The 14,035-nt window shown below is 40.8% G+C and overlaps 1 protein-coding gene across 10 annotated transcripts in view; it reads left to right on the top strand.

Annotated features, from left to right (window-relative positions):
- ANO1 (anoctamin 1) overlaps nucleotides 1-14,035 on the top strand; it is a 272,685-nt gene that overhangs the window by 143,023 nt on the left and 115,627 nt on the right. For all 10 annotated transcript variants that reach the window (XM_053265870.1, XM_053265841.1, XM_053265879.1 and 7 more), the window contains one exon: nucleotides 4,472-4,650. In XM_053265870.1, the coding sequence (XP_053121845.1) occupies nucleotides 4,472-4,650 (179 nt within the window). The remainder of the gene's footprint in view (nucleotides 1-4,471; nucleotides 4,651-14,035) is intronic.

Genomic DNA, 14,035 nt, shown 5'->3' with positions numbered 1-14,035 from the left:
GTTGAGGCTGTGACCAGGAGTGCTTTTTATAAGGTTCAGCTGATATGCCAGATATATCCATTTCTGGAGACAAATTACCTTAAAACAATGGTACATATGCTGGTAACCTCTAGGCTTGACTACAGTAATGGACTCTACATGGGGCTGCCTTTGTGTGTAGTTTGGAAGCTACAATTGGTATAGAATGCAGCAGCCAGATTGGTCTCTGGATTTACCCAAAGGGACCATATAACACCTATTCTAAAAGAACTGCACTAGCTGCCAATATGTTTCCCAACAAAATACAAAGTGCTAGTTCTTGTCTATAAAGCCCGTAACGGCTTAGGTCCAAGGTACTTAAGAGAGCACCTTCTCTTTCATGAACCCTGTCGCCTGTTAAGATCATCTGGAGAGGTCCGGTTATGGTTGCCGCCAACTTCTCTGTGGCTGCTATAGGGCATTTGGAATGCGCTCCCTGCTGAAATAAGAGCATCTCCTTCTCTGTTTTTAGGAAGACCCTGAAGACATACCTATTTTCCTAGATTTTTAACTGAAATCAAATTTTTAAATTTTATATGTTTTTATCTATTGTGATTTTTATCTGTTTTATGAATATTAAATATTTTATATTATGTTTTAATCTGTACACTGCCTAGAGATTTCTATATTAGGTTGTATAGGAATTCAATAAACAAACAAACAAACAAACAATTTTTTCCCCTTAGTACAGGTGGCCCTCATTATTCATGGGGGTTCCATTCTCTCTGATAGGCATAAATATGGAGACCAGAAATAACAATACTTTAGCCCTATGAGAATCTAGAGGCTAGGTTCCTAACACAACACACACACACACACACACAAAGCAAGAGAGGCAGAAATAAGAGGGGAAAGGCATTGAATCTTATTATTCAGGTTTTCAGCTCTTCAGCAGTAACCCCCCAAACCCTGAAAACAGTCAAATATTTGCCCCCCTCAAAAAATTTCCAAGAGCCACAAAATGACTCTCCATGTAAAATGGAGGTTGGCAGTGACATAGACCTCAAAACTATGGATAGATGAATTTCTCCTATTTTTCTTCCTGTGGATAAAGAAATGGGGTCTCTAAGACCCAGCTGTGGATATATGAAACCGTGATCCACAGGTCCACAGATAACAAGGGCTACCTTATAATAATTTTTCTTAATTTTCTTGTATCTTGAGGTCATTCTCATGACCAGCTCTACCTGAACTAGAGAAGCTCTCCTCAGGTAGAACTGCTCGTGAGAACCACCGGGATTGGGACTGATCCTGGTACTCCTTGGCTGGGTAGCCCAGGTTATTTAGCGAGTGCGCCCTTCTATCCCACTCCTTGGTCATGTGAATGCATCCACACAGCTGGGTGGCAAGAGCACCTGGCAGCCCAACACACCACTCTCCTAGTGTGGTGCATTGTGGGATGCCAGGTGACTTCCTCCCCTGTCTTCTGGCCGAGCTCACTGCAGCTCCACCCTTGTGCTGCATGAATGGCAGAGCTTTTAGGCCAGCTCCGCTCATGTGCAGGGAGCAGTGGTCCCTCTAATTTTTTCATCTCTGTGCGAAATGAGTTTTGTTCTGGGCAGCAGTATCAAGGCACTGTGTGTGCACCTGCATTCAGAATGGGGCCTTCCTGATTCAACCTGAGCGGGATCTAAATTGAACTGAGCGGACATCCAAAAACTTGTGAGCGCGTACATGTGCACACGCATGCCTTAGAGAGAATAGTGGCAGGTAGGAGCCTGCCTCCCCGCCTGCTCTCCCTAATGCCACATGTGTTTGACCTTCATATTTAAATGGAAGCTTTCATGTCACAAATCTGAAACCCATTTTTTTATGGATAGGTGCGATGAATCAGTGGCCTAAATCAAGCATCAGTGCTGTTGTCCCCACCATGGTTATACCCCTGATGTAATATAAAGCAAAGACAAGAGAAGCTGAGAGGGATAAGAAATTTGACAGCAGTACTTTGCATTCTGTGTTTACTCAAAACTCCCAGAGCTACCAAAGCACAACATTGGGAGACAGAGAATATTGATAGCCCAACTATTAATCCTCTGTGCTGATAACTCTACACATCTTGTAATGTGTAGCTGAGGATCTCATGCAAAATTATCTGTACGGTGGAGAAGTACACTGTACAGTTGTTTCATCATAAATACCATTCAGTTTGGCATGCTATGAAACACTGACATGTTTACAGAAGACATCATTCCTCAAAGTGGTATATATGCAGTGATCAGCATTATGAATATATTAACATGGTACTAAGTATTTTTGCAAAGGAACCAGATATAGTTGTAATTTTTGCAAAGGAACCAGATATAGATGTAATTCCCAAGGTGGATCTTGTTTAATATGTTTACAATGAAATGACATTGAAAACAGTTTCGGTGATGCAAATTTAGAATAGGTGCCTCATGAAAAATAAATAATGCCACAATACATGACAAAGACTTGAGTGGAAACAATGGGTTGTTGAACATATACAAATATAGGAAGCTGCCTTATGCAGTCAGAACAGCTCACTATCATTTGCACTGACTGGCAGCAGTTCTAGGGGTTTCAGACAAGAGTGTTTCCCAGCCCTGCCTGGAGAGGAGAACATAAGGCAGCCCTGCTAGATCAGGCCCAAGGCCTATCTCATACCTGCCAACATGTCCCTATGTTCCCATTCAGGTGAATGGGAATATAGGGCCATGTTGGTACTGTAGGTATGTTGGTAGGTATTCCAGCATCCTCTTTCCCACGGTGGCCCACCAGATGCTTCTGAGAAGCCTACAGGCAAGAGAAGAAAGCATACCCTCTCTCCTGCTGTTGCTCCCCTGAGGTGTTCAGAGATGCCAGGGATTGAACTTGAGGGCCTTCTGCATGCAGAGTATGTGTTCTACCGCTAAGCTGCAACTCAAAAGAAATTCTTGGAATAAAAATGTTTAAAAGACATGAATAAAAAAAATTTCTGTTATTTTCATAAGAGTATTTCATCAACAAGAATGCAATCCAATCATTATACATATCTTGGAATTTGCATTACATTAGCCTAACATTCAAGCATAGCTTCAAATTACATTCACTTGAAGTAGAGCCATTAATTCATACCCTGCAAGCATATATTGCTGAAGTATTTACATTTCACATCTTTTCTACTATGAAACAAATGATTTAAACTGCCTATTAAATTGATACATTTGTTCTGCCTTATGTCATACATTGCCCAAACTACTGTGAGCTCAAGTGTACATGCTGGCAGATGGGTGATTGTTTGAAATTACACAATAGAACTGAGTCATTTGAACAGCTTTCCAAACCAGTCCCATACTTATCCCAATAAGTTAACTGTATAAATTTGAACGTCATAAGTGCAAATACTTGGGGGTCTGTTTGCATCATCTTCCTTGTGTAAATACTTCATTTGAAAATTTTGCTTCTTGAGAATGCCTTTTTCCTTCTTAGATGTCATTTTGACTCATAACTTGTTCTAGAAAGTGTGGATTATTTTACATATTACTTTTTTTTAACACAAAGGTCCATTTTTGTACTGATGCAAGTATTTTATTGTGTTAGAATATCTGATCCATTGTGAATTTTGAGCTGAAGCTTACTGTATATTGTGCTTCCAAGCAATCTCACATCCAGGTACTAATTAGACTGAATCACTTTAGCTTTAACAATATAACTGTTATTGTGTACCATTATTTTGGCCAAGTCAAGGCATCCTCAATCTGTAGTTTAAATGGATATCTACTTGCTGTAATTCAACAAAGTAATCACACACGACAAATATATTTTGAGTGATATTATCTATAGCTATATCTATCTATATCTATATCTATCTATATAGGCTCATTGGGAGGAGGGGTAGCCTAAATACATGCAATCTTTTCTTCCCCAGCAGGTAGTCCTTTAAAGTAACTCCTGAGTAATACTATTGTGTAACTTATTTATTTTGTTTGGATATCAGCCACTGTTTCCTTTATTAAATATATCTGTATTTATTTTAAATTTATATGTATTTATTTTGTAAACTGCCAGGCTAGCAGGCTATGCATCATGTATCTGTTTTACTCTCTTTAGTGGGTTTTTAAAAATGTTTATACTTATGCTATTTATTTCTGACATGGCCTTTTGCTAAAACAATTAATTAAAATTTCAGCTAACTTTATGACTAATTATGGAAATTCCTAATGCAGTCCACCATTGTATATCCCCTAAGACACAGGAGCATTTCTGCAGTGCTAATTAACTAAGCTAGTGTCAGTAAGGAACCTGGAAAAAGATCACAAGTGCTCAGGGTAGAGCCAGGGGAACATAAGGCAAAGCGAACAGGGGAGGAACTTACAAAAGGGTGGGAAGAAAGACAAAAGGCAGGGGCAGATGCAGACTGTAACAGGACATGTTCCAGCTGGATAGTATTGTGAGAGACTGGCAATGAGATGCGATGAAAGGCTTTAAACCAACCTGTTCCTCTTTCCTTTAGACACTGACGGTTCATTTCATGGGGTGGAGTTTCTGCCAGAAGATTTCAGAGACGCTCCCAATGAAGCAACAATGAGGTTGGATGAAAAATACTCCTCGCTGCCTGTTGAGGAGAAGGGGATCCACATTATCAACATCAGAGCTATTGAAGATATAGGATATGTACGCACAGAAAGCACAGTGAGTAGAGAAGCTGTCTTCCTACCCTGTTTGTCAGAATATCTAGCCATTAAAGTAGGTTTTCATCTGGGTTCTCAACCCTTTTGCCTCTTATAGCCCCACAGCTGAGGCAGGGCTGATTCAAATTTCACACACTAGAAAATGGTATAGCTTTCCATTGCCTTATGAGGACTAGTATGAGACTATTCAATTTAGATCAAAGGCATTTTGAGATGAGTATTTCTGTACCAGTCTTGATAGCAGATCTTTGACAACTTTGTAATGACTGTATGGGAAAGAATCTATAAATATTTTAAACACTTTGCACCAGCCTGCATTACAGAAATAATTTAAATTTTCTGAAAGGTTTTTGTTGCCTCATCTTGTAAATATATGTAATATGAAATTTCCAAAACAATGTGTACTTTATTAAAACATTTATATCCCACTTTTCCATGAAATGATGGCCAAAGTGGCTATTCCCAAGCATCTTCACCACCATTTATTTATTTATTTATTTATTTATTTATTTATTTATTTATTTATTTATTTTCATAAACAATATAAATCCTAAAGAGACTACAGTTTAGTACGAAAAGTCCAAAGCCAGAGTACAAATAATGTTCACTATACAGTCATCCGAGAAGATTCCTTCCAGGAGTCATTGTGAGTAGATGGTAGAAAAGGTTTTAAACCTTAAAAAGCATATAATATGATATTAAACAACAGGCAACATCAGGGGATGCAGCTTTCCCTGGAATAGAGATGTTGTTCTGGAACAAATCTTTACCTATTGATTTCTGCCTATTGCAGTCCCTTTCCACTAAAAACTGAAAAGCCCATCCTAATAGGGTTCATCTGTAGGTTCACTGCATGTTACATTCGTGAGAGGAAGGGGGCTAGAAAATTGAGAAAACTGGAACAATATTTTTTTAGAAAATATACTACAAATAGAACATTCCTTCTTTGTGAGAAGTAATTTCTTATAGACAGCTTGGAAATTTGAAGGACATGAGTTTTTCAGGGGCTGATTTTAAACTTGTGGTGAGAACATACTTGTACCCTTTCCCTTTAAAGTGATGAAGTCACTTATTTGCTATCAAGTGTATAGCAGTAATAGCTCAGCTGACTAATTCTGCACCTTGCACTGCAAGGACATAATGACATATGGATAACATGATAAGGCACTCTTAGAGGTGCTTCGTGTATTATTATTATTATTATTATTATTATTATTATTAAGCAGCTTATAATAATTTAACTCTGACCAGATCTTTAGTTTTCATAAAACAAATTGAGAACAACTATCAAGTTCTATAATTCTAAAGAGTTTGCTTCCTCCTTCTCCTTCTCCTGCTACTACAAATATTTATATTCTGCTTTTCAACAAAAATGTTCAAAGCAATTTACATAGAAAAATAAATAATAAATAAATAGGATGCTTCCCTGTCCCAAAAGTGCTCTGCCAAGCACTTTGTGATGGTTGCCATTTTAAAACTGTGAGGCTGTTCTCACATGCAGCCTAACTCAGGCTAGAGAAGCCCAGGGATCAGGCCCGATCCCAGTGGGGCAGTGCCGCCTAGATGAGCTTTTTAGCCCAGCTTTTTAGCCCAGCTTTTAGCCTTGATTAATGGAACCAGTGTGCCATTAACCCAGGCTCCAGGATTGTGTCTCCTTGGGCTGCATTCAGACACAGATACGAGTATCTAGAGTTTTACCTGGTGCAACAGTGGGTTATCTGGGAATGCAGTTCGCACTCCTAGCAACATTTAATGGATCGTCAGGGTAAAGATAAGATCTATGCAGCCTTCTCCCCACCCACCCACTCCCCTGCCCACCTGGCTGTGTGAATGGTCCATGTAAGAGGTCATTCACACAGTCAAAAACTGTGTTTTACCCAGGTTTGGGAGCTGTATATGATCCCACTTTTCGGTTGTGTGGAAGCAAGGTAAGAGGAAAACCTAGGTAGACGTGATTTTGTGGAAGCAAGGTTGGAGGAAAAGCTACCCAGGTAGCTTTAGTACACAGAAAGGGTTTTTAAGTTGAACAGCTTTTGCAAAACAATATGATGGCTTAAAAAAAATCTCTAGAAAAACATTTTTTTAAAAAAGTCAAGACAGATTCAACTCTTCTCAGAAGCCATAAGGCTTGTCTCATCTCTTTGGGCTATGTATTATTATTTTTTTAACTAGCTTATTTCACCTCTCTACAGTCCACCTGATGCTTTTTTTTAGTGCTCTTTGATCTGTTAAGAAAATTTATTTGACTAACATTTTCACTCATAATGGATGGCGATGTAGAAGATGATCCATATGACTTAAGAATAAAGCCAAAGACATCATGAATCCTTCCTTTGTTCTGTGTTCCACTATACCAGGGTTTTAAAAATGTTTTGCACTTATGGACCCCAAATCCTCAAGTATTACTCAAGGACCACCATCCCATTTATACTGTATAATTTTCATAAGGCTCCAGTAATAATTAGAGAGAGAAAATAAGTACTCAGGATAGTTATTTTCAAGAACTTTATTCTAGCTCACCAGGAAACAAATTAAATGCAGTGCAGCAAAGATTAATGAAGCTGACTATTGTTATGCCCACAAAATCTTCAGTGGAACAATGTCCCAGAATACTCCCAAAATAATTGAAAAGATCTGCCAGAACCACTAAATCACATCCAGAAATATATCCATGAATCCCAATGGCCCTGCAGCACTCCACAACAAGCCCCACGACATACCACCCCTGCCACTGGCCACAAGGTGTTGCTGCAAATGCAGATGTGACATTGACTCCACTTTGTAGCAGCCCAATATAATATTGACTCTTTATGTTATTATTTCCCTTTCAACATAAGAAATGTCCAAGATGACATTCATCAAAATTTATAAAACAACTTTTTTAAACAGGCAAAAAGCAGCAGGTAAAAAACAGCCCAATCCAGCATATATAAGCCAGGAGCCACAGAAAAAGCAGTTCAAGCATTTGGTAGGATGAAGGCCAGGACAACAATCATCACTGAGTAATGGGGAACTATCTTCTCATTTTTTGTAAAATGCCACACACATAGTTGATGCTGTATAAAGAATCACCATTATCTTCAACTCCTAGGGCAAGGAGTTCCATAGCCTAGAGGCAGCAACATAGAATACCTTATTTCCATCAGACAAACCACAGATGACCTACACAAGGCCTTCCTCTGCTGAACCAAGTGGATAGGCAAGCTCATGTGAACCAGGCCCTTTAAATATTCTGGTTCTAAGCTATTTAGGGCTTTAAAGATATGACCAGCACTTTGAACTGAGCCTGGAAATGGGCCAGAAGGCTTGTAAAAAAGAGGAGTTGCATGCTCCAGAAAACTGGCTCCTTCTTTAGTGGCATCATTTTGAGCCAGCTGAAATTTCTGAATGCTTTTCAAAGAGAACCCCACATGAAGTGAATTGCTGTAATCTAAACTTGATGTTACTAAGACATGTGTGACCATAGCAAGGTCTGCCTTCTGCAGAAACAGGGCAGTTGGCATATCAGCCTATGCTGAGCAATGGACTCCTGGCTAAGACCATAGCTTTGGAATTCAGGAGCAAAGCTGGATCCAGAGGCACCCCCAAATTGTGAGCTCCAATTCTTCAAGAGATGTACAAGCCCAATCTGAAATAGGCTGCATCCATATTCTGGGTTGACAGTTCAACTGCCAGAAACACTTCTGTCTGGATTGAGCGTCACTTTACTTGGTTAGTTTACTAATAGGCAGCTCTCCCACAAGGACCTTTGATTAACTCAGAAATGATTTGATTTATTCCTCTCAAAGCCAGGAAGAAAACAGATCAAATTCCTAGCAAATCCATGGATCAGAAATGACCCCATTCCCCAAAAAACACATTCTCCACCACACTACACCAGTAACATCCATCTGCCTTTCATTTAACTGTCCAGCAGGAGGAAGTTAGGAGGAGGTGGGTTAATCCCCCCCCCCTTTAGTAATCCTGCTGTGCTGTGGAATAGGTTGCCAAGAAGAAAGTAGCAGCAATGTGCAAGGAGGAAAGAGCCCCCCCCCTTTCTCCTTCTTTGTTGTCCTGATGCATTGCAGAAAAGTATACTGGAATGAAAGGAGCAGTGCTCTTTGGGACATTATCATCCCAAAGGCTATGCACTACCATTCCCAAGGGCTACTGCACCTTTCCTCCTGGCATGCTGCTCCACAGTGTGTGAAGTGATTTCCAGATACAACTCAAAGTACAGTGCCTCTGCTGCTTGCTCCACCAGATCGTCAAATAAAGGGCAGAAAGAAGTTTATTTGGAGGACTGGGAGCTGGCAGGGAAGGTGCTTTAGTGATAGGGAGGTTGGCAGAGAAGGCAGAGAGATGCCATCAAACCTATTTGAGCTTATATTTTGAAGAAATATATTTGAGCTTATATTTGAAGAACTTCAGGGCTTGAAAAACCTGCCCGTCTTTTTGAGGTTAGCTTCTATGAGTCCCGAAAAATTATTCCTGGAGCTTGTTTAAGTTTGCCAGCATATCTAATGACTGATCCTAGGCACCAGTTCAAAACCTAGCCTCCCAAGACTGAGATGAAAAAAAGAGCTGTGTATCAGTGGAATACCGATTTGTTATTTGAATAAATACTCTCACATGCCATTTCCATGATTTTTTTTTAAAAAAAAAAAAACATAAAATGGAAAATATTTATTCATGTGTCTACTTGTGAGTGAGTTGGGTATATGGCAAGAATGTGGAAGTGGTTCAGTATACCTGCATTGAAGTGAAAAGACACATATATAAATCGATTACTTCTCAAGTATAATTGTAACTACAAGAGTTACTTGTTGGATCACTTCAGTGAATGAATATTATAATATGGACAGCAGCTCTTTAAAGGGTTACAGAGAGGTGTGTCAAGGAAGTGGAGTATATGTATAAAGCTTTCTTTCACCTGATGAATAAGAATTTTAGATCCTTATGCCCAGATTTGGGCAATGGCATACTCATCAACCATCCAAATTGCAGGTATTTTCTCTGAGAAAGGCAATAGAGAGGTGTGTAAAAATGCACCATTTAAAAATTAATTTGGGGGTTGGTTCACACAATATTTTTTTCGCACGATCAAAACAATGGCTGGTAAACATTAAGTCCTGGATTTGCACAATGTGTATGCTCCCAGTTTTCAGTTGTGTGAACCCAGAAATCTTTTGGCGATGTGGATTGTCACCACACCCACCCAAATTTTACCCAAGATCATGAATCTTAGATCTGAAGTATGACAGTCGATCCTTGGTTAATGGGTTGATATGGCGTGGACCCCACATCACCAATAATTTCTCAGTTCAGGTAACTGGAAATCAGGGGCACATGTGTCACAGGAATCTAGGATTTGACGTTTACCAGCCATTGCTTTGATTGAACTGACTCTATAAGTGAGACCAAGCTAATAATTACATCTGTTTATGAGCTGCGTAAAGGTTGAATATATGAAGATGGAACCTGAGTCAGACCACTAGTTACCGGTTGTATATTCTGACTAGTTGTTGCACTCTAGGGGAGACCTCTCAGGCAGAGTGCTTTCCTTCTACATTCATTGAAATGAGAGATTGAACCTGGGATCTTATGCATGCAAAGCATGTGCTTCTTCACTGAGCTATGAAGCTTCCCCAAAGGTACAAGAACCCTTGCCTCTTGGGCAGTGGTTGCAGCAGAATTCTTGTGGGAATCATCCATCTCCCTGCCTACTGTCAGCCATTGCTTCGAAGCAGGGCAGAGAGATGCACAGCACAATGCAATCTTGTTTGTATTAAATGGTACAAGGGAATAGAACAAGGAGACATGGAACTGTGGAAGCTCCATCTTTCTTATGAAGTCTAGTTTGGCCTTTCATATATTTCTCATGCTTTTTTCGTGGCCTGGCATAGTTTGTAAAACTAGCTAATTACATCTCTCCGGAACATGAAAGCATTTAGTCACTTCAGCTTAGACTTGTGCTCTAAAATTTATTAAAAGCTCTTGAACAAAACACTTTGCAGATCAGGAGGCCATGACATCTTTGAGAAATGGCATAAAAAGAAGCATTACATGTTTTTTCCCCTCAAAAGGAAGCATCTGTTTTTATACTACAGTCAAATTTATATAAAAGTGGTCTCTGGAGAGAGACCACACATGCAAACTTGGAAGCATCAATTACTTTCTTTCTTCTTACAGCCTAATAAAGGAATAATTCTGAGTGCTTTGTTTAATTAAGAAAAAGTGGGTTTATACATGAAGATCCTGGTCTGGAACATCAATAATCGTTTTAGCCAGTGTTCTCTCTAAGGCGTGTACACATGCGCACGTTCACAAGTTATTTGATGTCCGCTCAGTTAATTTTAATTCTCGCTCAAGTTGGATCAGGAAGGTCCCACTCTGAATATACATGCACACACATTGCCTTGATATTTCCACTCAGAACAAACACACACAGCGCACAGATGAAAAAGATTAGAGGGAACAGTGGTCTTAGCCATCCAAATCCTCCTCCTATTCCACCTCCTTGGTGCTACTCTGGTGGTCTTAAAGTGTCAGGTAGACAGTCTACACAACTGGAACTGTTTGAGATACAACTGATATATTAAGCACTTGATTCTTCAGCATATCACAGACTGGATTCTTCTCAAAAGACAAGTATCTGCTCATGGTACTTCGCATATGATTTCAGGAAAGACTGAAACAACCACCATAGACGGGGCAACCCAAGGCATTTCAGCACTTGAGGCAAGGCAAAAAATGTTGCTTTGCCTCAACCCCCAACCCCTGAATCATTTTTAAAGGAATGGGGTTTAAGAAAGGAGAGTGCTTGTTCGCAGCCTTTTCTATCACTTTGCCCACCTTTCACAAAGGGACTGGGTTAATGGGGGGGAAACTGCCAGCAAGCAGCCTCTCCCTTAGCCTTAGAGCTCCTAGTCAGAAATTTGCACAACTTCGTGAGGGCTACATGCAAGAAGGAAAGGTTGTCAGCAGCCTCCCTCCTCACAAGAAGCCCTCTCAATGGCTTTACAAGGAGCTCCCAATCTAACCCTTGCAAAACCTTGTAAACAAATTAGCCCCTCTTTCCCCTAAAGAAAGGTGGTAACTGCAGCTCCTGGTCCTTTTCCTCACTGTCTCTCCTTCTGCTTGCTCAGAAAACAGAGGGTGGGGAAGTTGGAATGTCACTGCAGGAAGTTGTTTCATCACTTCCTTCCCTTCTTTATCTTTGGAAGGGTGTCCAGCACAACGGAGAAGGAGTAGGAGTAGGAGTGAAAGGAAGCAGCTAGTGTACTGCAAAAAGTAAATAAATGGGGGGGACTGCTGGTGGGTCTGGGCAGGGTGCCAACTACTTGAGACTGCCTCACCTTACCTCATTAGCAAGGCATCCTGACCATAGATAATATATAGATACTACTGAAAAAGCATTCTAAGTTCACTTACACTTACTCCTGAGTCTGCCCCTGCTGCCCTAGGATTTGCTAGTCATAGTGCAGTGTTTAACTTTTGTGAGAGAATGTTTCAGTAGTAGAGTGCAACTACTTCTGTCCTCCTCAACAGATATAAGACCATATTCTGGTGTTACTTTTAGTGACACGGGAGCTACTGCTTCATTATTCCTTCTTGCACTGTTCAGTCCAAGAGTCCACACTGCAGGTCCTTCCTTTGCTGTCACTGGCCCTCCTGGGAACTGGACCAAAAGTAGCACAGGAAGGAGCTGCACAACAGTCTCCTCTTGCACGACCTCATGCTTCTGTCATTACCAAGTTGACAAGAAGGAGATATGCTGTAGCAGCACTAGAAGTAACATCAAATATACCATGGCTCATTGTTGGGCAGAGTGGTCTTTTCAAAATCAGAATTGCTCACACTCACAATGCAAAGGAATATGGAATAATCTACTTCTCTTCTTAGCAAGTGGACAAAACAGATAGGAACAGCATTATTATCTGAGATCATATTCTTATCCCTCTTCCAAGCCAAATTTCGCCCCCCACCCACTCCAAGGATTCTTTAAACAGCAAGGGGAGCAGCCCTTTCACAGTGTAAAGAACCACAGATAAATCATATTGATAGCAACATGCAAACCCAGATGCACTGCTTTCAATGGAATGAGTGGTTGGGTGTGCATTACCTTTTTATTTTCGAAATGTGACTTTCTGGTGGTGTGTTTCTTCTTTACAATGTAAGTTTTAATTGCAATAATCACTTTTTGCTACTATGAAATTTCAGGAGATGAAGGAAGATACATTTTCTTTTTTATCTTCCATGAGAAAAAATCATGAACAAAGCAAAAACTGAACCTTGGTCCCTTCCTGGCTGCTGTCCACTGGCCTTTTTGGCTGAGTTGTATGACCAGCTGACTCCTATCTGTCTCTTTTAAAACTGATCTCTTTCTCAGTGGTTACAGAGAAGTGACAAATGTCTGAACATAATATTAATGTGCTTGTCAGAAGTAAAACACTAGTTTGCCATTAGTGGAGAAGGGCAGGATATCTTAGTCATGTTTAAATCACAAAGAGCTACTGAACCAACAAACTGATAAAACTGAGCCCTGGTGAAAAAATGTAGAACTGATCCACACTGGCATTTTTCAGGTGAAAATGTCAGCTAATGAGCCCTTTATTATGATCAGTAAAAAAGGGCTTGAGGGCGTGAGGAGAGGAAGCCTTAAAAAGCTTTCCTCCACTGCAGATGATTCCTGGTCTGGATCTGAGCATGGAGATTGTGTGCCCAGATGTGCAGTTGCCTCCTCTGGCAGCATGGAGGGTCGAGGCCTGAAATGCATCGCCCTGCCCCCAAGAACTCTCATAATGTGCGTGTGTGGTGCATTATGGGGATTCCCCCAGCACTGGCCAGGAGGCTGCTGCTATCTCGGAGCCATGTAGTGCTGTGCAGCAGCCACACATGATCATTTAGCCTGGGTTAAGGACACGTTTGCACCCTTAACCCTGTCAAAGCGGTGGGCTTATTTGGGGGGTTTGCCATTGTGCTGCCGCCAGGAGCCATGTGGCTCCTGGCAGTTCTTATGATCTGCCAAGACCAGGCTTGGCTTCTTTAGCCTGGTTTTGGCTGATCATAAGAACAGCCTCAGTGGTTTTCAAGATGGGATAACTTGATCTTATCACTTGGGGGTGATTTCATAAGACCGGATAACTGTGCAAAAACTGAGGCAGTAAATCACTTTGAGGTGATTTCAAAACCATTTTTGCATTGACTTCAAAATTGTTATTTGAGTTGGTCCTGAGTCTCAGTTTGTGCTCTTCTCACGATCAGGGAGAAGAGCTCCAGGGCAGTCTGGGGGAAGAGCGGGTTACACTCACCCTCCCTGGACGAGCAGCTGTCCCTCCTTGGATGGGAGGATTGCCTGCCCATATGAGCACCAGCTCCTGCCAGTAGCTCCGGGGGTCGGGGTG

Source organism: Hemicordylus capensis, chromosome 1, assembly GCF_027244095.1.
Source record: "Hemicordylus capensis ecotype Gifberg chromosome 1, rHemCap1.1.pri, whole genome shotgun sequence".
NCBI classification, from domain to species: Eukaryota; Metazoa; Chordata; class Lepidosauria; order Squamata; family Cordylidae; genus Hemicordylus; species Hemicordylus capensis.
Note: the sequence above shows the minus strand (reverse complement) of the source record. Positions and strands in the feature narration are given on the sequence as shown.